At 53.6% G+C, this 24390-nt stretch overlaps 1 protein-coding gene across 2 annotated transcripts in view; it reads left to right on the top strand.

The window, feature by feature from the left end:
* LOC146056333 (uncharacterized) overlaps positions 1-23251 on the top strand; it is a 43174-nt gene extending 19923 nt beyond the window's left edge. Inside the window, exons 3-9 of one of the 2 annotated variants that reach the window (XM_083168389.1) lie at positions 2980-3033; positions 7324-7356; positions 8605-8643; positions 8711-8842; positions 10720-10764; positions 10847-10885; positions 22942-23251. In XM_083168389.1, coding sequence (XP_083024515.1) covers positions 2980-3033; positions 7324-7356; positions 8605-8643; positions 8711-8842; positions 10720-10764; positions 10847-10885; positions 22942-22958 — 359 coding nt within the window. In that variant the 3' untranslated portion in view covers positions 22959-23251. The remainder of the gene's footprint in view (positions 1-2979; positions 3034-7323; positions 7357-8604; positions 8644-8710; positions 8843-10719; positions 10765-10846; positions 10886-22941) is intronic. The other variant, XM_083168390.1, reaches the window with a different exon arrangement.
* Positions 23252-24390: the final 1139 nt, after the last annotated feature.

Below are 24390 nucleotides of genomic sequence, written 5' to 3' on the forward strand. Positions count from 1 at the left end.
ACAGGGTAGTATTCAATGCGGCCTGCGAGGGGGTTAAACAGTGAGGATCACAGAAATCCAGCGATCATCCCTGTTTAACCCCCTCGCCAGCCGCTTGCCCTATTCAACGTTCTGGGGGAATCCTCACCATCACAGGACGGCGAGGATTCCCCAGACAGCGAGACCCGCGGCTAATGCAGTGAACCCGCTGTATATAGCCGCGAGTCTCGCTGCTTCTGCAGCCGCATACGCCGATTCCCCCTCGCTCAAAAAACTGAGTGAGGGGGAATTGGCGTATGAGGGGGGTGAGTTTAATACTGACAGGGTGAGTGGTGACAGCGAGTAGGAAGCCCTGCTCGCTGTCGCCGCTCTCCCACAGCATTGAATACATCCCACACACCTCTGTCACTTTAAAAAACATACATACACCTCATTCACTTATAAACATCAATCACAGGCCTCTTAAAAAAAAATACAGAACATATACAGTACCATTATATTACATACATCCCCCATATTACAGCCAATACATTATGCACACCAGCCCCCCATATTACAGCCTGTCCACATAACCATAACATTATATTACATTATGTAGCCCCCTGCCCCCCCACACACACACTGATATATTATACACCCCCCCCCACACTGTGATGCATCATACACCCCCCCCCCAAACACTGTGTTACATTATACATCCCCCCCCCCCCCCAAAAAAAAACACTGTGATACATTATACACTCCCCCCCAAACACTGTGATACATTATACACCCCCCCAAACACTGTGATACATTATACACCCCCCCCCCAAACACACACACACTGTGATACATTATACAACCCCCCCCCCACACACACACTGATATATTATACACCCTCCCCCCCCTCCAAACACTGTGATACATTATACAGCCTCCCCCCCAAACACTGTGATACATTATACACCCCCCACACACACACACTGTGATACATTATACACCCCCTCCCCCCCCTCACACACACTGTGATACATTATACACCCTTCCCCTCCCCCTCTGCATTAAATTATATACACACACACACACATTATACACAGCCTCCCTCTCCCCAGTGCACACTCACATGTCTGTGACTGTTGCTCCTTCCTGGGAGGAGCAGGGACTTCCTGGAGAAGGTCTGAGGGAGGCAGCTGACAGCAGCATAGGAGCAGGGACAGAGAGCAGGGCTGGCCTAATGGATAGAGCCTGAGCCTCCTGACCTGCCGTGCTGTGTTTGTGGTGGGCGGGGCCAGCCTCCGGGAAGTAGCAGAGGCAAGCTCTGGCTGTCAGCTCTCTGCTCCTCCCGAGAGGCAAGCCTGATTTAAATAGCGCGCCAGCGCTACCCGAATCCGCACTTCCGGGTAGCGCTGGCCGCACTGTTCTCTTCTAACAGACAGTGACACTAGAGGTATAGCAGTACCTCTAGTGTCTGTCTCCTATAAGGTGGCGGCCATTTTGGGAGAGGCCGTCACCTTACATTCGTGCGGCCAGGAAGCTGCTGAACACACGGAGCGAGGTAGCCGGCGGCTGCGGCGGTGATGGCTGGGCTGCAGCAGCGTGTGCAAGATGCACACAGCGGCCCAGCCAGTAGATAGATATACCGGCCTGGGGGGCATGTGGCACTCTGCCCCCCGGCCCAGCCCGCCTCTGCAGCCAACGTAGTTAAGCGTCACCCTGAGTGACAGGTCGCTTAAGCGAATAGCAGGGCAGAGACCCCTGACCCTGCTGGCAGCGTTACTCTTTCCTGTGAGGAAGTCCCCGCGTTAGAGTGTGCCTCAGATCGTGTGTGACTCCGTCCATGCTGTTTGTAGCTCCACGTGCACCGGAGCGCATAGGAGCAAGCCCCCGCTGTAATCCCGTTACCAGCGTGACCTTTTGCACAGGGAGATCAGTCATCATTGGCAGCAGCGAGACTGGGAGAGATACCGCAGCGTAAACCAGCAGACTGTCATTTACCCTGCACGCGCCAAAACGCTACAGCTAAGTAACAACCAGAGACTGTCGTTACCAAATGTACAAGTTGTATTACTGCTTGAAGTTAACACATGAAGTACTGTTGTAACCTACAAGCCTGCCACTTGAATAAACCCTTCAAACTGGTTATATCTTCTAAGTGTGAGGTCTAACAACCACACTGCACGTACTTATATACACTCTGCCAATAGTAATAAGGTGCGCTGCCAACTGTAGCTGGTTTAAGGAATTATCAGTCCCTGAAAATAGAATAAACAAACAAAAGAATACATCAGCGCAGGCTTTGTTTCTCAAATAATAGAGATGTGACGGTTTCTTATACTTTAAAAATGATTTTTAATATAGTATATATATCGTACACATATCATATGATAATATAAAGACACGACACAGAATTGGGGAATATAAACCCTTATTGACACTTGTTTTACTCCTATATCTAGGATAATTGAGTGCTGGATGGGTACAGTCTCTAATAGAGCAGCGATATATTACCAGGTGGCAGTGTCCAGATAGATGTTGCTGTATAAGCAGTTGCTTTCTGGTAATTGTCCGGTAAACCTGGGTGAGAGTAACTGATTGCTGCAGGTCCAATCCTTTAAGCAATCGGGTATTGAAGAAGCTCTACGCGTTTCTCTGGGAAAGGTCTCCCAGCTTCTTCAGGAGCAGAAACAAAGGAACACGTAGAGCTTCTTCAATACCCGATATACCCTTGACACCAGTATACTCCTGAGGACACTTATTCATCATTTGTTTCGCTGGATTTGGGACTTTGCCCTCCACCTGGTCATCCGAGTTTACATCTTAAAGGATTGGACCTGCAGCAATCAGTTACTCTAGATCTTTCTACACAACAAGATCCCTCATTCTTAGGATCTCACTAGGAGGTTTTCCTGGCCGGATGTTTCTGTGTTATGACTAACACTGTAGTTCCGTCTCCTCCTACATCCGTCCTTACTGCTGCATTACCTGCATTAACCATGTTATCATTATTCTGCTTCACCTTAGAGGAACCGGTAACAGCTGCTGATCTGACACCATCCATAGAGAGTTCAATAGCAGGTAACTTCCTGTGTGTGTGACTTCCTATATATATGTGTTATGTCACTTCCTATATATATCTTGTCGCTTCCTGTGTGTGACTTCCTATATATGTATTATGTCACTTCCTATATATATCTTGTCACTTCCTGTGTGTGTGTGACTTCCTATATATGTGTTATGTCACTTCCTATATATATCTTGTCGCTTCCTGTGTGTGACTTCCTATATATGTATTATGTCACTTCCTATATATATATTTTGTCACTTCCTGTGTGTGGCATGTGACTTCCTATATATGTGTTATGTCACTTCCTATATATATCTTGTCACTTCCTCTGTGTGTGTGACTTCCTATATACAGTATGTGTTATAATTCCTATATATATCTTGTCACTTCCTGTGTGTGGCATGTGACTTCCTATATATGAGTTATGTCACTTCCTATATATATCTTGTCACTTCCTGTGTGTGATTCCTATATATGTATTATGTCACTTCCTATATATATCTTGTCACTTCCTGTGTGACTTCCTATATATATATATATATATATATATCTTGTCACTTCCTGTGTGTGACTTCCTATATATGTGTTATGTCACTTCCTATATATATATATATATATATATATATATATATCTTGTCACTTCCTGTGTGTGACTTCCTATATATATGTTATGTCACTTCCTATACATATCTTGTCACTTCCTGTGTGTGTAAACAAAGCCCGGGGCACAACAGGATACAGCTGTCCAATGGATATGGCAGTCCAGCTCCAGAACTGGTATCGCCGTCCAAACGGGGGTAGGAGTTCCTGTGGTCCAAGCGGGTGAAGTGTATCAAGTGGCAAGGCATGCCAAACTAGTTTCGGATCACCTGGATCATTCTTCAGTAGCGTGTCTTGCCTTACCACTGTTTGATTTAAATACCGCTTGGCGTCTTTTCCTAATAACATCACTTCCGCTGATCCCCGGAAGTAAAATGGCCGTGCGTTCCATGCTACGGTCACCGTGCGTTCCAGCAGTGTTAATGTGGATATACAGGTCTGGTACTTGTGTATTATAACGGCGCCCGATTTCATCCAAACGCATCCGATATCGCATCCGATTTTCTGCCGATTTTTGGCCGATTTGATCTGGGATGCGATTTTGCGTCCGATTTGCGTCCGATTTTCGGCCGATTTTTTGCAGATTATTCGGCCATTTCCTGATGATTTGCATGTTATTCCATCCTTGCACACCCCCAGGTACGATGGTATGCGATGTGATTTTCGGGAAAATGCCCCTGATTGTACAATTAAATATCGCATAGCAACGCATGCCAGCAAGTGGCATGCGATGCGATGTGATTTGCAATGTTAAATGCACCCCCATTGTTAACGCCACCCCCACTATCAATGCCAACCCGAAGCGTGGCGAGCGCAGCGAGCCCGCAAGGGGCGGCGGTACGCGTCCTCTGACCTTTTCATACCCCCACTATCCACGTTGGCGTGGAGTTGATTTTAGATAGTGTGGCGAGCGCAGCGAGCCACCGAGCCCGAAGCGTGGCGAGCGCAGCAAGCCCCGCGAGGGGACGCGTATTACTTTACATGTATTCCGCGTCCGCTCGCCACGCTTCGGGCTCGCCACACTATCTAAAATCAACTCCACGCCGACGTGGATAGTGGGGGTATGAAAAGGTCGGAGGACGTGTACCGCCGCCGCTCGCCACGCTTTGGGTTGGCGTTGATAGTGGGGGTGGCGTTAACAATGGCGGTGCATTTAACATTGTAAGCACCCATCAGGGTGATTGTACAACTACAAATCGAATCGCTTCACATGCATCGCATGGCATGCATCACATGCCACTATATTGCATGCGATGCACTACGATGGAAATCGGGGGTGTGCAAGGTGTGCAATAATGGAACAGCATGCAAATTGGCCAGAAAAAGTGAAAAATCCGCCTGAAAATCGGCCGCAAAATCGCATCCGATTTTTCCATGCGATTTGCGGCCGATTTTCGGCCGATTTCGTGGGCGCCGTGATAATACACAAGTACCACAGGTCTTTAGCCGGAAGCAAGATGGCCGTGCGTTCCAGCAGCGTCTCCACATCCGTTCCATAGTAACATCTCCATATGACAATTTCCATTGATGGTTATACCAGGATTTTTACATCTAGCATTTAAACTAACAAAACCCGGGGAATCAGTAATCTAAAAAATCATTAATAAAATATATCATGAAACAATACATTTTTACATCATAATACATAAAAGACACATTGTAAAATATGGAGAGATGGTCATGGTAAAAGATATGAATGAAAAAATATTTATCTTACGATAAAAAATGTTTTAGTTCGAAATCACCGACTTTAAACCGTTGGGAACAAGGGTATTTAAACGGTGAATCCACCTCATTTCATTCTGTGCTAGGCGCTTATCAATATCTCTCGTACGCCACTTTGGGGAAATTAATTGGATACCCCAGAAATTTATTATAAAACATTCTCTTGAATGATGGCAGTTTATAAAATGGTTGGAAAAGGTATCGGTGACCAAGCCTTTGCGAATATTATAAATATGCTCCGCAAGGTGTATTTTTAAGGGTCGACTGGTTCTACCAACATAAAATAAATTGCAAGAACATTCCAATAAATAAATAACATATTTAGATTGACATGTTATAAATTCATTAATTTAAAAAAATTTCCCCTTTAACCTTAAAATCAGGGATTTTTTTAATGATTCCTTTAACTGTTTTACACACGAGGCGTCCCCGCATCTAGGGAACCCTTTTGTCCGTATACTTTGTCTAGGGGCATCATCTAAGGTACTTTTTACCAAGTGATTCTTCACAGACGTGGATTTCCTATATATATAAAAACAGGCTCATTTGGTAACACGTTCCCCAAAATGGGGTCTTGCTTGATCAAGTGCCAGTTATTCTTAAAAACGCTTTCAATCTTATAATGAAGGTTATTGAATTGGGAGATAAAAGCCCATTGGGTACTTATATTTATCACCTACTTTTGGTGATTTTACTTTCAAAACTTCAGATCTTTCTATTTTCCCAATTCTGGTTTTTGCTGAATCTAAAATGTCTTTATCATAACCTTTTACCGATAGTCTTTCTGCCATTTGGGCTAGGTGTCATGAGGGAGATTGCTAGACTAATGAGGGAGAGAGGGAGATTGCTGCTATGTCAGGGAGTCTCCTGCAGAATGCAGGAAAGGAGGTAACTATGATGTAACGGTGTAATGTGGGCTAGGTGACATGAGGGAGATTGCTAGACTAATGAGGGAGAGAGGGAGATTGCTGCTATGTCAGGGAGTCTCCTGCAGGATGCAGGAGGGGAGGTAACTATGATGTAACAGTGTAATGTGGGCTAGGTGACATGAGGACGATGGCTAGACTAATGAGGGAGAGAGGGAGATTGCTGCTATGTCAGGGAGTCTACTGCAGAATGCAGGAGGGGAGGTAACTATGATGTAACAGTGTAATGTGGGCTAGGTGACATGAGGGAGATTGCTAGACTAATGAGGGAGAGAGGGAGATTGCTGCTATGTCAGGGAGTCTCCTGCAGAATGCAGGAGGGGAGGTAACTATGATGTAACAGTGTAATGTGGGCTAGGTGACATGAGGAAGATTGCTAGACTAATGAGGGAGAGAGGGAGATTACTGCTATGTCAGGCAGTTTCCTGCAGAATGCAGGAGGGGAGGTAACTATGATGTAACAGTGTAATGTGGGCTAGGTGACATGAGGGAGATTGCTAGACTAATGAGGGAGAGAGGGAGATTGCTGCTATGTCAGGGAGTCTCCTGCAGAATGCAGGAGGGGAGGTAACTATGATGTAACGGTGTAATGTGGGCTAGGTGACATGAGGGAGATTGCTAGACTAATGAGGGAGAGAGGGAGATTGCTGCTATGTCAGGGAGTCTCCTGCAAAATGCAGGGGGGGGGGGGGGAGGCAGCTATGCATAGATCCTATATCCCTGAGTCAGTGTCTCTGCTGCTGGTGTAGCCCCCGCATGTGTGGCGGCACCATTAGTACTGGTGCTGCTCGGGGTTGCCCTGGTCTGGACCCCATGTCCTGTATTTTGCCAAAACATAGGTGAAGACCCTATTATGAACGAATAACTTCACCTGTATCACCCCCAGTCACGGTCCCATGGCTTACTGATGCTATGGCGGGAGCGCCGGTCATGGTGTCACAGCCCAGTCTCGCATAGCCGTGGGGTCGTAGCAGACTTCATGGTTATACGTTCTGCGTCGGCTTCCACAGGATATTGTGCATCTACTGATAACATGTTTCTGTGTTTCAGAGAATGAGGAGACGACAGACCCTCCACAACAAAGTAAGATGCACCGCCGCACTACATGTGCAGCTCCTGTGCAGGGATAGGTGGGCTCTGCAGCTCCTGTGCAGGGATAGGTGGGCTCTGCAGCTCCTGTGCAGGGATATGTGGGCTCTGCAGCTCCTGTGCAGGGATATGTGGGCTCTGCAGCTCCAGTGCAGGGATATGTGGGCTCTGCAGCTCCTGTGCAGGGATATGTGGGCTCTGCATCTCCAGTGCAGGGATAGGTGGGCTCTGCAGCTCCTGTGCAGGGATAGGTGGGCTCTGCAGCTCCTGTGCAGGGCTAGGTGGGCTCTGCAGCTCCTGTGCAGGGATATGTGGGCTCTGCAACTCCAGTGCAGGGATAGGTGGGCTCTGCAGCTCCTGTGCAGGGATATGTGGGCTCTGCAGCTCCTGTGCAGGGATATGTGGGCTCTGCAGCTCCTGTGCAGGGATATGTGGGCTCTGCAGCTCCTGTGCAGGGATATGTGGGCTCTGCAGCTCCTGTGCAGGGATATGTGGGCTCTGCAGCTCCTGTGCAGGGATATGTGGGCTCTGCAGCTCCTGTGCAGGGATATCTGGGCTCTGCAGCTCCTGTGCAGGGATATGTGGGCTCTGCAGCTCCTGTGCAGGGATATCTGGGCTCTGCAGCTCCTGTGCAGGGATATGTGGGCTCTGCAGCTCCTGTGCAGGGATAGGTGGGCTCTGCAGCTCCTGTGCAGGGATATCTGGGCTCTGCAGCTCCTGTGCAGGGATAGGTGGGCTCTGCAGCTCCTGTGCAGGGATAGGTGGGCTCTGCAGCTCCTGTGCAGGGATATCTGGGCTCTGCAGCTCCTGTGCAGGGATAGGTGGGCTCTGCAGCTCCTGTGCAGGGATATGTGGGCTCTGCAGCTCCTGTGCAGGGATAGGTGGGCTCTGCAGCTCCTGTGCAGGGATAGGTGGGCTCTGCAGCTCCTGTGCAGGGATAGGTGGGCTCTGCAGCTCCTGTGCAGGGATAGGTGGGCTCTGAAGCTCCTCTGCAGGGATATGTGGGCTCTGCAGCTCCTGTGCAGGGATATGTGGGCTCTGCAGCTCCTGTGCAGGGATATGTGGGCTCTGCAGCTCCTGTGCAGGGATATGTGGGCTCTGCAGCTCCTGTGCAGGGAAATGTGGGCTCTGCAGCTCCTGTGTATGGGCTCTGCAGCTCCTGTGTATGGGCTCTGCAGCTCCTGTGGAAGGATAGGTGTTGGGTTCTGCAACTTGCTCACACCCTCGTGTTTCTCTTTTCAGCTGATGCAAGCTCTGTGGACCAGACAACACCGCCATCAGGTAATTGCCAATCACAGAAGTGACCACAGGAATTTGTCTGCTTCCCATTCTAACTTGCTGTTTCCAGCAGAGGACCCTGTCAGTTTCCACGGGGGCCAGAGGCTGCAGACGGATGGAGCTCTGGGTATTGCATCCTCAAACAGCGAGTCATCCAACAGCGATGCCAGTGACAGCCTAAACGTGGACAGTATGCAGGGAGGTGAGCATGCTGGGTAATGGTGGCACAATACTGGACCGATATCGGAATCCTGACTGTTAAATTCCCGACAGTTGTGATCCTGATTGACAAGGGGTATTCCCCATAGCCCACAAGGGGCTTTGTCGCGCTTGTCCCTGTCTTAGTCCTGGCAGTTGGGATTCCAATGTCAGACTAATGACTGTCAGAATCCTAGCTGTCTGTATGCTATACCCCCACCCTTCCTGTTCAGATCTGCCAGGTCCATGTATCAGCCAATCACAGGTCCTTCTTCTGAGACCCACCCCCTTCTTACCCACAAGTTCCCAAATTCATCTGCTACATCAAAAACAAAACCGGACACACCCACCGGCACTGTCCACCAGGGAATCTCCTCTGGTCAGGACCGGACACACCCACCGGCACTGTCCACCAGGGAATCTCCTCTGGCCAGGACCGGACACACCCACCAGCACTGTCCTCCAGGTAATCTGCTCTGGCCAGGACCGGACACACCCACCGGCACTATCCTCCAGGGAATCTCCTCTGGTCAGGACCAGACACACCCACCGGCACTGTCCTCCAGGGATCTCCTCTGGTCCGGACTGGACATACCCAATGGCACTGTCCGCCAGGGATCTCCTCTGATCAGGACCGGACACACCCACCGGCACTGTCCACCAGGGAATCTCCTCTGGTCAGGACCGGACACACCCACCAGCACTGTCCACCAGGGAATCTCCTCTGGCCAGGACCGGACAAACCCACCAGCACTGTCCTCCAGGTAATCTGCTCTGGCCAGGACCGGACACACCCACCGGCACTATCCTCCAGGGAATCTCCTCTGGTCAGGACCAGACACACCCACCGGCACTGTCCTCCAGGGATCTCCTCTGGTCCGGACTGGACAAACCCAATGGTACTGTCCGCCAGGGATCTCCTCTTATCAGGACCGGACACACCCGCCGGCACTGTCCGCCAGGGATCTCCTCTGGTCCGGACTGGACATACCCAATTTCACTGTCCTCCAGGGAATCTCCTCTGGTCAGGACCAGACACACCCACCGGCACTATCCTCCAGGGAATCTCCTCTGGCCAGGACCGGACACACCCACCAGCACTGTCCGCCAGGGATCTCCTCTGGTCCGGACTGGACAAACCCAATGGTACTGTCCACCAGGGAATCTCTTTTGGTCAGGGCCAGACACATCCACCGGCACTATCCTCTGGCTACAAAAGAATCTCCTCTGGTCAAAACCATGAACCACATCCACCAACTTGCCAATTTGCCCTCAGTTCTTCTCAAGAATTTCCCAAACCGAGCCTCTTCCCTGTCATTATATCCCCTGAATCCTGAGCCCTATGTTAGAGGGCACCTGGGTCACCTTTACAGTAGTAGGCGTAGATCCTTGAACCACACTTTAATATTCACATTAAGACTTAAAACAAGGAGTAAGGTGGTCTTTAGTGCTCTGCACCATCAGAGGTCAGAATGGATCCATGATTCTACAGTATATTGGGTCCCCTAAAACATTGTCACATCCGTAGTGGCCCATGAATTGTTCCTTTCTCTTCCACGGCTATTTGATAGCATTGTGGTTTGTGCAATGAATCGATGTTGCACCTGTCTGCAGAACTGCTGTAATGATCTACTAGACATACCGGGTTGGGTTGACGATAATGGGGCAATCTGGCACCATTGTCCTTGGGCAAAATGTTGGGCGAGAAGCAAAATTAGGAGAGTTCTTTATAATTGGAAGGAGGAACCTATTACCAGTTAGCGCTACCGTGCTCCTCACCTCCTGTGGTTCCTCCTCAGAATGATGGTGCTGTGGGGGTTGGGCTCAGAAGTAGCCATGGTGTGTAGGTCTCCATGTCTGGTGACATCTTGTCTTCCATAGGTCCTGTCCTGGACATCACGGCAGAGTCTCTGGAGTCTAAAGAAAGTAAGAAAAGCAGAGGCCCAACCAGCTCTAATACAATCCCGACTCATCCAAACATTCATTTTCTACTTTCTTCTGATTTCAGATGAAGATCCAGAGTCTGAGGAATCGTTTACACTCCCAGGTAATATACCCCTTAGTACATATTACTAAACTCTCCGGCCTGATAATCACTGACGGGGCGAGGTCCCCAATGAGGGTTTATAGGAGAGGTGCTAGTGCCGGGTATAACCCCCTGTGTCTGGCCTATCACTAGTACAGGAGAGCAGGGAGCGGGTGCCGGGTATAATCCCCCAGTGTCTGGCCTATCACTAGTACAGGAGAGCAGGGAGCGGGTGCCGGGTATAATCCCCCCAGTGTCTGGCCTATCACTAGTACAGGAGAGCAGGGAGCGGGTGCCGGGTATAATCCCCCCAGTGTCTGACCTATCACTAGTACAGGAGAGCAGGGAGCGGGTGCCGGGTATATTCCCCCCAGTGTCTGGTCTATCACTAGTACAGGAGAGCAGGGAGCGGTTGCTGGGTATAATCCCCCCAGTGTCTGGCCTATCACTAGTAAAGGAGAGCAGGGAGCGGGTGCCGGTTATAATCCCCCCCTAGTGTCTGGCCTATCACTAGTACAGGAGAGCAGGGAGCGGGTGCTGGGTATAATCCCCCCCAGTGTCTGGCCTATCACTAGTACAGGAGAGCAGGGAGCGGGTGCCGGGTATAATCCCCCCCAGTGTCTGGTCTATCACTAGTACAGGAGAGCAGGGAGCGGTTGCTGGGTATAATCCCCCCAGTGTCTGGCCTATCACTAGTAAAGGAGAGCAAGGAGCGGGTGCCGGGGATAATCCCCCCAGTGTCTGGCCTATCACTAGTACAGGAGAGCAGGGAGCGGGTGCCGGGTATAATCCCCCCCAGTGTCTGGCCTATCACTAGTACAGGAGAGCAGGGAGCGGGTGCCGGGTATAATCCCTCCCAGTGTCTGGTCTATCACTAGTACAGGAGAGCAGGGAGCGGGTGCTGGGTATAATCCCCCCCCAGTGTCTGACCTATCACTAGTACAGGAGAGCAGGGAGCGGGTGCCGGGTATAATCCCCCCCAGTGTCTGGTCTATCACTAGTACAGGAGAGCAGGGAGCGGGTATAATCCCCCAGTGTCTGGCCTATCACTAGTACAGGAGAGCAGGGAGCGGGTGCCGGGTATAATCCCCCCAGTGTCTGGTCTATCACTAGTACAGGAGAGCAGGGAGCGGGTGCCGGGTATAATCCCCCCAGTGTTTGGTCTATCACTAGTACAGGAGAGCAGGGAGCGGGTGCCTGGTATAATCCCCCCAGTGTCTGGCCTATCACTAGTACAGGAGAGCAGGTAACGGGTGCCGGGTATAATCCCCCCAGTGTCTGGCCTATCACTAGTACAGGAGAGCAGGGAGCGGGTGCTGGGTATAATCCCCCAGTGTCTGACCTATCACTAGTACAGGAGAGCGTGGAGCGGGTGCCGGGTATAATCCCCCCAGTGTCTGGCCTATCACTAGTACAGGAGAGCAGGGAGCGGGTGCCGGGTATATTCCCCCCCAGTGTCTGACCTATCACTAGTACAGGAGAGCAGGGAGCGGGTGCCGGGTATAATCCCCCCAGTGTCTGGCCTATCACTAGTACAGGAGAGCAGGGAGCGGGTGCCGGGTATAATCCCCCCCCCCCCCAGTGTCTGGCCTATCACTAGTACAGGAGAGCGGGGAGCGGGTGCTGGGTATAATCCCCCCCAGTGTCTGGCCTATCACTAGTACAGGAGAGCAGGGATCGGGTGCCGGGTATAATCCCTCCCAGTGTCTGGTCTATCACTAGTACAGGAGAGCAGGGAGCGGGTGCTGGGTATAATCCCCCCAGTGTCTAACCTATCACTAGTACAGGAGAGCAGGGAGCGGGTGCCGGGTATAATCCCCCCCAGTGTCTGGTCTATCACTAGTACAGGAGAGCAGGGAGCGGGTATAATCCCCCCAGTGTCTGGCCTATCACTAGTACAGGAGAGCAGGGAGCGGGTGCCGGGTATAATCCCCCCAGTGTCTGACCTATCACTAGTACAGGAGAGCAGGGAGCGGGTGCTGGGTATAATCCCCCCCACTGTCTGGTCTATCACTAGTACAGGAGAGCAGGGAGCGGATGCCGGGTATAATCCCCCCAGTGTCTGGCATATCACTAGTACAGGAGAGCAGGGAGCGGGTGCCGGGTATAATCCCCCCAGTGTCTGGCCTATCACTAGTACAGGAGAGCAGGGAGCGGGTGCCGGGTATAATCCCCCCAGTGTCTGGCCTATCACTAGTACAGGAGAGCAGGGAGCGGGTGCCGGGTATAATCCCCCCAGTGTCTGGCCTATCACTAGTACAGGAGAGCAGGGAGTGGGTGCACGGTATAATCCCCCCCAGTGTCTGGCCTATCACTAGTACAGGAGAGCAGGGAGCGGGTGCCGAGTATAATCCCCCCAGTGTCTGGCCTATCACTAGTACAGGAGAGCAGGGAGCGGGTGCCGGGTATAATCCCCCCAGTGTCTGGCCTATCACTAGTACAGGAGAGCAGGGAGCGGGTGCCGGGTATAATCCCCCCAGTGTCTGACCTATCACTGGTACAGGAGAGCAGGGAGCAGGTGCCGGGTATAATCCCCCCCAGTGTCTGACCTATCACTGGTACAGGAGAGCAGGGAGCAGGTGCCGGGTATAATCCCCCCACTGTCTGGCCTATCACTAGTACAGGAGAGCAGGGAGCGGGTGCCGGGTATAATCCCCCCAGTGACTGGCCTATCACTAGTACAGGAGAGCAGGGAGCGGGTGCCGGGTATAATCCCCCCAGTGTCTGGCCTATCAGTAGTACAGGAGAGCAGGGAGCGGGTGCCGGGTATAATCCCCCCCAGTGTCTGGTCTATCACTAGTACAGGAGAGCAGGGAGCGGGTGCCAAGTATAATCCCCCAGTGTCTGGCCTATCACTAGTACAGGAGAGCAGCGAGCGAGTGCCGGGTATAATCCCCCCCAGTGTCTGGCCTATCACTAGTACAGGAGAGCAGGGAGCGGGTGCCAAGTATAATCCCCCCAGTGTCTGACCTATCACTGGTACAGGAGAGCAGGGAGCGGGTGCCGGGTATAATCCCCCCCAGTGTCTGACCTATCACTAGTACAGGAGACCAGGGAGCGGGTGCCGGGTATAATCCCCCCCAGTGTCTGGCCTATCACTAGTACAGGAGAGCAGGGAGCGGGTGCCGGGTATAATCCCCCCCAGTGTCTGGCCTATCAGTAGTACAGGAGAGCAGGGAGCGGGTGCCGGGTATAATCCCCCCCAGTGTCTGGCCTATCAGTAGTACAGGAGAGCAGGGAGCGGGTGCCGGGTATAATCCCCCCAGTGTCTGGCCTATCAGTAGTACAGGAGAGCAGGGAGCGGTTGCCGGGTATAATCCCCCCAGTGTCTGACCTATCACTAGTACAGGAGAGCAGGGAGCGGGTGCCGGGTATAATCCCTCCCCCAGTGTCTGGTCTATCACTAGTACAGGAGACCAGGGAGCGGGTGCCGGGTATAATCCCCCCCAGTGTCTGGTCTATCACTAGTACAGGAGAGCAGGGAGCGGGTGCCGGGTATAATCCCCCCCAGTGTCTGGTCTATCACTAGTACAGGAGAGCAGGGAGCGGGTGCCGGGTATAATCCCCCCAGTGTCTGACCTATCACTAGTACAGGAGAGCAGGGAGCGGGTGCCGGGTATAATCCCCCCAGTGTCTGACCTATCACTAGTACAGGAGAGCAGGGAGCGGGTGCCGGGTATAATCCCCCCAGTGTCTGACCTATCACTAGTACAGGAGAGCAGGGAGCGGGTGCCGGGTATAATCCCCCCAGTGTCTGGCCTATCACTAGTACAGGAGAGCAGGGAGCGGGTGCCGGGTATAATCCCCCCCCCCCCAGTGTCTGGCCTATCACTAGTACAGGAGAGCAGGGAGCGGGTGCCGGGTATAATCCCCCCCAGTGTCTGGCCTATCACTAGTACAGGAGAGCAGGGAGCGGGTGCCGGGTATAATCCCCCCACTGTCTGGCCTATCACTAGTACAGGAGAGCAGGGAGCGGGTGCTGGGTATAATCCCCCCCACTGTCTGGTCTATCACTAGTACAGGAGAGCAGGGAGCGGGTGCTGGGTATATTCCCCCCCAGTGTCTGGCCTATCACTAGTACAGGAGAGCAGGGAGCGGGTGCCGGGTATAATCCCCCCCTAGTGTCTGGCCTATCACTAGTACAGGAGAGCAGGGAGCGGGTGCCGGGTATAATCCCCCCCAGTGTCTGACCTATCACTAGTACAGGAGAGCAGGGAGCGGGTGCCGGGTATAATCCCCCCAGTGTCTGGCCTATCACTAGTAAAGGAGAGCGGGGAGCGGGTGCCGGGTATAATCCCCCCCAGTGTCTGACCTATCACTAGTACAGGAGAGCGGGGAGCGGGTGCCGGGTATAATCCCCTCAGTGTCTGACCTATCACTAGTAAAGGAGAGCGGGGAGCGGGTGCCGGGTATAATCCCCCCAGTGTCTGGCCTATCACTAGTACAGGAGAGCGGGGAGCGGGTGCCGGGTATAATCCCCCCCAGTGTCTGACCTATCACTAGTACAGGAGAGCGGGGAGCGGGTGCCGGGTATAATCCCCTCAGTGTCTGACCTATCACTAGTAAAGGAGAGCGGGGAGCGGGTGCCGGGTATAATCCCCCCAGTGTCTGGCCTATCACTAGTACAGGAGAGCGGGGAGCGGGTGCCGGGTATAATCCCCCCAGTGTCTGACCTATCACTAGTACAGGAGAGCGGGGAGCGGGTGCTGGGTATAATCCCCCCAGTGTCTGACCTATCACTAGTACAGGAGAGCGGGGAGCGGGTGCTGGGTATAATCCCCCCCAGTGTCTGGCCTATCACTAGTACAGGAGAGCGGGGAGCGGGTGCCGGGTATAATCCCCCCCAGTGTCTGGCCTATCACTAGTACAGGAGAGCGGGGAGCGGGTGCTGGGTATAATCCCCCCAGTGTCTGACCTATCACTAGTACAGGAGAGCGGGGAGCGGGTGCTGGGTATAATCCCCCCCAGTGTCTGGTCTATCACTAGTACAGGAGAGCAGGGAGCGGGTGCCGGGTATAATCCCCCCCAGTGTCTGGCCTATCACTAGTACAGGAGAGCAGGGAGCGGGTGCCGGGTATAATCCCCCCAGTGTCTGACCTATCACTAGTACAGGAGAGCAGGGAGCGGGTGCCGGGTATAATCCCTCCCAGTGTCTGGTCTATCACTAGTACAGGAGAGCAGGTAACGGGTGCCGGGTATAATCCCCCCCAGTGTCTGGCCTATCACTAGTACAGGAGAGCGGGGAGCGGGTGCTGGGTATAATCCCCCCAGTGTCTGACCTATCACTAGTACAGGAGAGCGGGGAGCGGGTGCTGGGTATAATCCCCCCCAGTGTCTGGTCTATCACTAGTACAGGAGAGCAGGGAGCGGGTGCCGGGTATAATCCCCCCCAGTGTCTGGCCTATCACTAGTACAGGAGAGCGGGGAGCGGGTGCTGGGTATAATCCCCCCAGTGTCTGACCTATCACTAGTACAGGAGAGCGGGGAGCGGGTGCTGGGTATAATCCCCCCCAGTGTCTGGTCTATCACTAGTACAGGAGAGCAGGGAGCGGGTGCCGGGTATAATCCCCCCCAGTGTCTGGCCTATCACTAGTACAGGAGAGCGGGGAGCGGGTGCTGGGTATAATCCCCCCAGTGTCTGACCTATCACTAGTACAGGAGAGCGGGGAGCGGGTGCTGGGTATAATCCCCCCCAGTGTCTGGTCTATCACTAGTACAGGAGAGCAGGGAGCGGGTGCCGGGTATAATCCCCCCCAGTGTCTGGCCTATCACTAGTACAGGAGAGCAGGGAGCGGGTGCCGGGTATAATCCCCCCCAGTGTCTGACCTATCACTAGTACAGGAGAGCGGGGAGCGGGTGCCGGGTATAATCCCCTCAGTGTCTGACCTATCACTAGTAAAGGAGAGCGGGGAGCGGGTGCCGGGTATAATCCCCCCAGTGTCTGGCCTATCACTAGTACAGGAGAGCGGGGAGCGGGTGCCGGGTATAATCCCCCCAGTGTCTGACCTATCACTAGTACAGGAGAGCGGGGAGCGGGTGCTGGGTATAATCCCCCCAGTGTCTGACCTATCACTAGTACAGGAGAGCGGGGAGCGGGTGCTGGGTATAATCCCCCCCAGTGTCTGGCCTATCACTAGTACAGGAGAGCGGGGAGCGGGTGCCGGGTATAATCCCCCCCAGTGTCTGGCCTATCACTAGTACAGGAGAGCGGGGAGCGGGTGCTGGGTATAATCCCCCCAGTGTCTGACCTATCACTAGTACAGGAGAGCGGGGAGCGGGTGCTGGGTATAATCCCCCCCAGTGTCTGGTCTATCACTAGTACAGGAGAGCAGGGAGCGGGTATAATCCCCCAGTGTCTGGCCTATCACTAGTACAGGAGAGCAGGGAGCGGGTGCCGGGTATAATCCCCCCAGTGTCTGACCTATCACTAGTAAAGGAGAGCAGGGAGCGGGTGCCGGGTATAATCCCCCCCCCCCAGTGTCTGGCCTATCACCATAGGCGTGCGCACGGGGGGTGCCAGGGGTGCACAGGCACCTCCTAATGAACGCTTGCCCGGCACCCCCCACATGAGTGCACACAAAATAGATTTTCAGCAGCAGCACCCGCCCGCCATAACGGGTATTGCTGCTGCGCTCTGACCTTTAGACATCACGGCGCACACAGCACACCCGCTCTCTCCCACCTCCCGCCTGCCTAATCTCCCACCTGCTCCGTCCCACCTCCCACCTGCCTGGTCTCCCGTCTGGTCTCCTACCTGCACCGTCCCATCTCCCACCCGCCTGGTCTCCTACCTGCATCGTCCCATCTCCCACCCGCCTGGTCTCCTACCTGCACCATCCCACCTCCCACCCTCCTGGTCTCCTACCTGCACCATCCCACCTCCCACCCGCCTGGTCTCCTACCTGCACCATCCCACCTCCCACCCGCCTGGTCTCCTACCTGCACCATCCCACCTCCCACCCGCCTGGTCTCCCTTCTGCTCGGAGTCAGGTCACTTCACCTCTCCGTGACCTGCAAGTTCTCCCTGCAGCTGCAAGTGTGCCAGCACAGCAGGAGCCAGCTGCAGCCAGTGCTATTCTAGGTGGAGGAAGATTGCTTTTTAAAAATGAACCCCCTGGGCAACGAACATGTATCCCCTCCCCATCTTGGCAGCAAGCATGTAAGTCCCCTCTGCAAAGATATTACAGTGAGTGGAATGATGTGTAATGGACATTACATTGGGTGGTATAATATTTCATGGACATTATGGTAGGTGGCATTATGCTTGATGGGCATTAAGGTGTGTGCCAGTATATGGAATGGGCATTACGGTGTGCGGCATTATGTGGAATGGGCATTACGGTGTGCGGCATTATGTGGAATGGGCATTACGGTGTGTGGCATTATGTGAAATGAGCATTATGGTTTGTGGCATTATGTGCAATGGGCATTACGGTGTGCGGCATTATGTGGAATGGGCATTACAGTGTGCGGCATTATGTGGAATGGGCATTACAGTGTGCGGCATTATGTGCAATGGGCATTACGATGTGTGGTATTATTTGGAATGAGCATCATGGTGTGTGGCATTATGTGAGATGGGCTTTAATGTGTGATGGGCATTACAGTGTATGGAATTATATGGAATGGACATTACAGTGTACATTTTTGCAGCGTGCTTTTGGCGTGCACTGTCCAGATTTCTAGTGTATTTGAGGGGTATAATTCATTCTGAAGTGCATATACATAAATAAGTTGCCTTCTATTTTGTTTGCATTGATGCCCATTAGGTGTTTATAGACATGCCCAGAAGGCAGTGATGGACACACCAATCCAATGGTGCACCCCCTAAGACAATGAGCTGCGCACGCCTATGCCTATCACTAGTACAGGAGAGCCGGGAGCGGGTGCCGGGTATAATCCCCCCAGTGTCTGGCCTATCACTAGTACAGGAGAGCCGGGAGCGGGTGCCGGGTATAATCTCCCCCAGTGTCTGGCCTATCACTAGTACAGGAGAGCAGGGAGCGGGTGCCGGGTATAATCCCCTCCCCAGTGTCTGGCCTATCACTAGTACAGGAGAGCAGGGAGCGGGTGCCGGGTATAATCCCCCCAGTGTCTGGTCTATCACTAGTACAGGAGAGCAGGGAGCGGGTGCCGGGTATAATCCCGAGTGTCTGGCCTATCACTAGTACAGGAGAGCAGGGAGCGGGTGCCGGGTATAATCCCCCCACTGTCTGGTCTATCACTAGTACAGGAGAGCGGGGAGCGGGTGCCGGGTATAATCCCTCCCAGTGTCTGGTCTATCACTAGTACAGGAGAGCAGGGAGCGGGTGCCGGGTATAATCCCCCCAGTGTCTGGTCTATCACTAGTACAGGAGAGCAGGGAGCGGGTGCCGGGTATAATCCCCCCACTGTCTGGCCTATTACTAGTACAGGAGAGCAGGGAGCTGGTGCCGGGTATAATCCCCCCAGTGTCTGGCCTATCACTAGTACAGGAGACCAGGGAGCGGGTGCCGGGTATAATCCCCTCTCCAGTGTCTGACCTATCACTAGTACAGGAGAGCAGGGAGCGGGTGCCGGGTATATTCCCCCCCAGTGTCTGGCCTATCACTAGTACAGGAGAGCAGGGAGCGGGTGCCGGGTATAATCCCCCCCAGTGTCTGGCCTATCACTAGTACAGGAGAGCAGGGAGCGGGTGCCAAGTATAATCCCCCCAGTGTCTGACCTATCACTGGTACAGGAGAGCAGGGAGCGGGTGCCGGGTATAATCCCCCCCAGTGTCTGGCCTATCACTAGTACAGGAGAGCAGGGAGCGGATGCCGGGTATAATCCCCCCAGTGTCTGGCCTATCACTAGTACAGGAGAGCAGCGAGCGGGTGCCGGGTATAATCCCCCACAGTGTCTGGCCTATCCCTAGTACAGGAGAGCAGGGAGCGGTTGCCGGGTATAATCCCCCCAGTGTCTGGCCTATCACTAGTACAGAAGAGCAGGGAGCGGGTGCTGGGTATAATCCCCCCCACTGTCTGGTCTATCACTAGTACAGGAGAGCAGGGAGCGGGTGCTGGGTATAATCCCCCCCACTGTCTGGTCTATCACTAGTACAGGAGAGCAGGGAGCGGGTGCCGGGTATAATCCCCCCAGTGTCTGACCTATCACTAGTAAAGGAGAGCAGGGAGCGGGTGCCGGGTATAATCCCCCCCAGTGTCTGGCCTATCACTAGTACAGGAGAGCAGGGAGCGGGTGCCGGGTATAATCCCCCCCAGTGTCTGGCCTATCACTAGTACAGGAGAGCAGGGAGCGGTTGCCGGGTATAATCCCTCCCAGTGTCTGGTCTATCACTAGTACAGGAGAGCAGGGAGCGGGTGCTGGGTATAATCCCCCCCAGTGTCTGGCCTATCACTAGTACAGGAGAGCAGGGAGCGGTTGCCGGGTATAATCCCTCCCAGTGTCTGGTCTATCACTAGTACAGGAGAGCAGGGAGCGGGTGCCGGGTATAATCCCCCCAGTGTCTGACCTATCACTAGTACAGGAGAGCCGGGAGCGGGTGCCGGGTATAATCTCCCCCAGTGTCTGGCCTATCACTAGTACAGGAGAGCAGGGAGCGGGTGCCGGGTATAATCCCCCCCAGTGTCTGGCCTATCACTAGTACAGGAGAGCCGGGAGCGGGTGCCGGGTATAATCTCCCCCAGTGTCTGGCCTATCACTAGTACAGGAGAGCAGGGAGCGGGTGCCGGGTATAATCCCCCCCAGTGTCTGGCCTATCACTAGTACAGGAGAGCAGGGAGCGGGTGCTGGGTATAATCCCCCCAGTGTCTGGCCTATCACTAGTACAGGAGAGCAGGGAGCGGGTGCCGGGTATAATCCCCCCAGTGTCTGACCTATCACTAGTACAGGAGAGCAGGGAGCGGGTGCCGGGTATAATCCCCCCCAGTGTCTGGCCTATCACTAGTACAGGAGAGCAGGGAGCGGGTGCCGGGTATAATCCCCCCCAGTGTCTGGCCTATCACTAGTACAGGAGAGCAGGGAGCGGGTGCCGGGTATAATCCCCCCCACTGTCTGGTCTATCACTAGTACAGGAGAGCGGGGAGCGGGTGCCGGGTATAATCCCTCCCAGTGTCTGGTCTATCACTAGTACAGGAGAGCAGGGAGCGGGTGCCGGGTATAATCCCCCCACTGTCTGGTCTATCACTAGTACAGGAGAGCGGGGAGCGGGTGCCGGGTATAATCCCCCCCAGTGTCTGGTCTATCACTAGTACAGGAGAGCAGGGAGCGGGTATAATCCCCCAGTGTCTGGCCTATCACTAGTACAGGAGAGCAGGGAGCGGGTGCCGGGTATAATCCCCCCAGTGTCTGACCTATCACTAGTAAAGGAGAGCAGGGAGCGGATGCCGGGTATAATCCCCCCCAGTGTCTGGCCTATCACTAGTACAGGAGAGCCGGGAGCGGGTGCCGGGTATAATCCCCCCAGTGTCTGGCCTATCACTAGTACAGGAGAGCCGGGAGCGGGTGCCGGGTATAATCTCCCCCAGTGTCTGGCCTATCACTAGTACAGGAGAGCAGGGAGCGGGTGCCGGGTATAATCCCCCCCAGTGTCTGGCCTATCACTAGTACAGGAGAGCAGGGAGCGGGTGCCGGGTATAATCCCCTCCCCAGTGTCTGGCCTATCAGTAGTACAGGAGAGCGGGGAGCGGGTGCCGGGTATATTCCCCCCCAGTGTCTGGCCTATCACTAGTACAGGAGAGCGGGGAGCGGGTGCCTGGTATATTCCCCCCAGTGTCTGGCCTATCACTAGTACAGGAGAGCGGGGAGCGGGTGCCGGGTATAATCCCCCCAGTGTCTGGCCTATCACTAGTACAGGAGAGCGAGGAGCGGGTTCCGGGTATAATCCCCCTCCCAGTGTCTGTCACTGAGCACCTCCTCACTGAGTCAGCCCGGTCACTGAGCACCTCCTCACTGAGTCAGCCCGGTCACTGAGCACCTCCACAATGAGTCAGCCTTGTCACTGAGCACCTCCTCACTGAGTCAGCCCGGTCACTGAGCACCTCCTCACTGAGTCAGCCCGGTCACTGAGCACCTCCTCACTGAGTCAGCCCGGTCACTGAGCACCTCCACAATGAGTCAGCCCGGTCACTGGGCACCTCCTCACTGAGTCAGCCCAGTTACTGAGCACCTCCTCCCTGGGTCAGCCCGGTCACTGAGCACCTCCTCACCGGGTCAGCCCGGTCACTGAGCACCTCCACACTGAGTCAGCCTGGTCACTGAGCACCTCCACAATGAGTCAGCCCGGTCACTGAGCACCTCCTCACTGAGTCAGTCCAGTCACTGAGCACCTCCTCACTGAGTCAGCCCAGTCACTGAGCACCTCCTCACTGAGTCAGCCCGGTCACTGAGCACCTCCTCACTGAGTCAGCCCGGTCACTGAGCACCTCCACAATGAGTCAGCCCGGTCACTGAGCACCTCCTCACTGAGTCAGCCCGGTCACTGAGCACCTCCTCACTGAGTCAGCCCGGTCACTGAGCACCTCCACAATGAGTCAGCCTTGTCACTGAGCACCTCCTCACTGAGTCAGCCCGGTCACTGAGCACCTCCTCACTGAGTCAGCCCGGTCACTGAGCACCTCCACAATGAGTCAGCCCGGTCACTGGGCACCTCCACACTGAGTCAGCCCGGTCACTGAGCACCTCCACAATGAGTCATCCCGGTCACTGGGCACCTCCTCACTGAGTCAGCCCAGTCACTGAGCACCTCCTCACTGAGTCAGCCCGGTCACTGAGCACCTCCTCACTGAGTCAGCCCGGTCACTGAACACCTCCTCACTGAGTCAGCCCGGTCACTGAACACCTCCTCACTGAGTCAGCCCAGTCACTGAGCACCTCCTCACTGAGTTCGCCAGTTTACTGAGCAGCTCCTCACTGAGTCAGCCCGGTTGCTGAGCACCTCCTCACTGAGTCAGCCCAGTCACCGAGCACCCTCTCACTGAGTAAGCCTGTACACTGAGCACCTCCTCACTAAGTCAACCATGTACAGCCCCCATGTCATCAGATACTATGGATCCCCCACCCTCTTTGATACAACTGTGGGCTTCCTACCCCTACAGATGCTGCCCACCCCTGAATCTGGCAGCTACATTGGTGATGTCCTGTCCTTGGGACCTGTTGGGTTCTGCAGAGAGAAGCCCTGCAGATGGCAACACCTACATGGACTTTGAAGCAAGACTCTACCAGTTCCGATATTGGGAGGACTTGTGGCTTCCTGAGAGCAGAGGGGATCTCCCTGCCCAGCCTGTCTCCATGTGTCTCACAAGGGGAATCCATGACCTACAAATAGAATTAGGTCTCTGTTCTCTTCTGTACTTTCATTTATTAAGTTCTGTCCATTCTGCTAATAAACGTAATTTCAGCAATTTATGGAGGTTTCCGGTGATTTGTACCAATGGCTGTAGCACCACCGATACAGATATACAGGGGGATAGGAAGCGGACGCACCTGGTGGTATCTAGTGTCAGATCTGTCAGAGATCCTGGGATACAGACCATCACAGGTCCACCAGGGGACACAGACCCAACAATATTCCTTCAGCCCCCATAACCTTCCTCAGAACAGCTCTGGCAAAATGACCCCCAGTCTGGATCTGTGTAGGAGACCCCAAACTATGAGCCTAGGCACCCCGGGGTCCATGAGACTCTTGTACAGGTGCCGTTGGTTGTTGGTCCAGGACCAAATCAAATTATGGTAAAAATGATAAACACAACCCATGCTAGAGGCTGCCAGTGATAACACAGACGGGTAGACATTGTCTAGGACAACAGTGTAGGGCCACACCAAAAGGTCAACGGGGCCAAGGTCGAGACATGGAAAGGTCATGAGTTCTTCACTTTTTCATTGTCAATACCTAAGCACATACTCCAAAATAGTCTCCCACCTCATTCTCCATGGTAACAATACTGATACTCTAAGGCACCGGGTAACAATGCTAATACTGCAGTACACCAGGTAACAATATCGATACTGTAGCACACCGGGTAACAACATTGATACTGTAGCACACCGGGTAACAACACTGATACTGTAGGACGCCATGGTAGCAGTACTGATACTCTTGGGCACTGGGTAACAATACTGATATTCTATGGTGCCAGGTAACAGTACTGATACTGCAGGACACCAGGTAACAATACTGATACTCTAGGGTGCCGGGTAACAATACTGATACTCTAGGGCACCGGGTAACAACATTGATACTTTAGGATGCCATGGTAACAATACTGATACTCTAGGTCCTAGAGTATCAGCATTGTTACCCGGTGCCCTAGAGTATCAGCATTGTTACCCGGTGCCCAAGATAATCAATATTGTTACCCGGCATCCTAGAGTCTAGGATGCCGGGTAACAATACTGATTATCTTGGGCACCGGGTAACAATGCTGATACTCTAGGACGCGGGTAACAATACTGATACTGTAGGACACCGGGTAACAACACTGATACTGTAGGACGACGCGTAAAAATACTGATACTCTAGAATGCCGGGTAACAATACTGATACT

The sequence above is a fragment of the Crinia signifera genome, unplaced genomic scaffold (assembly GCF_055691185.1).
Source record: "Crinia signifera unplaced genomic scaffold, ASM5569118v1 HAP2_SCAFFOLD_80, whole genome shotgun sequence".
In the NCBI taxonomy this organism is placed as follows: Eukaryota; Metazoa; Chordata; class Amphibia; order Anura; family Myobatrachidae; genus Crinia; species Crinia signifera.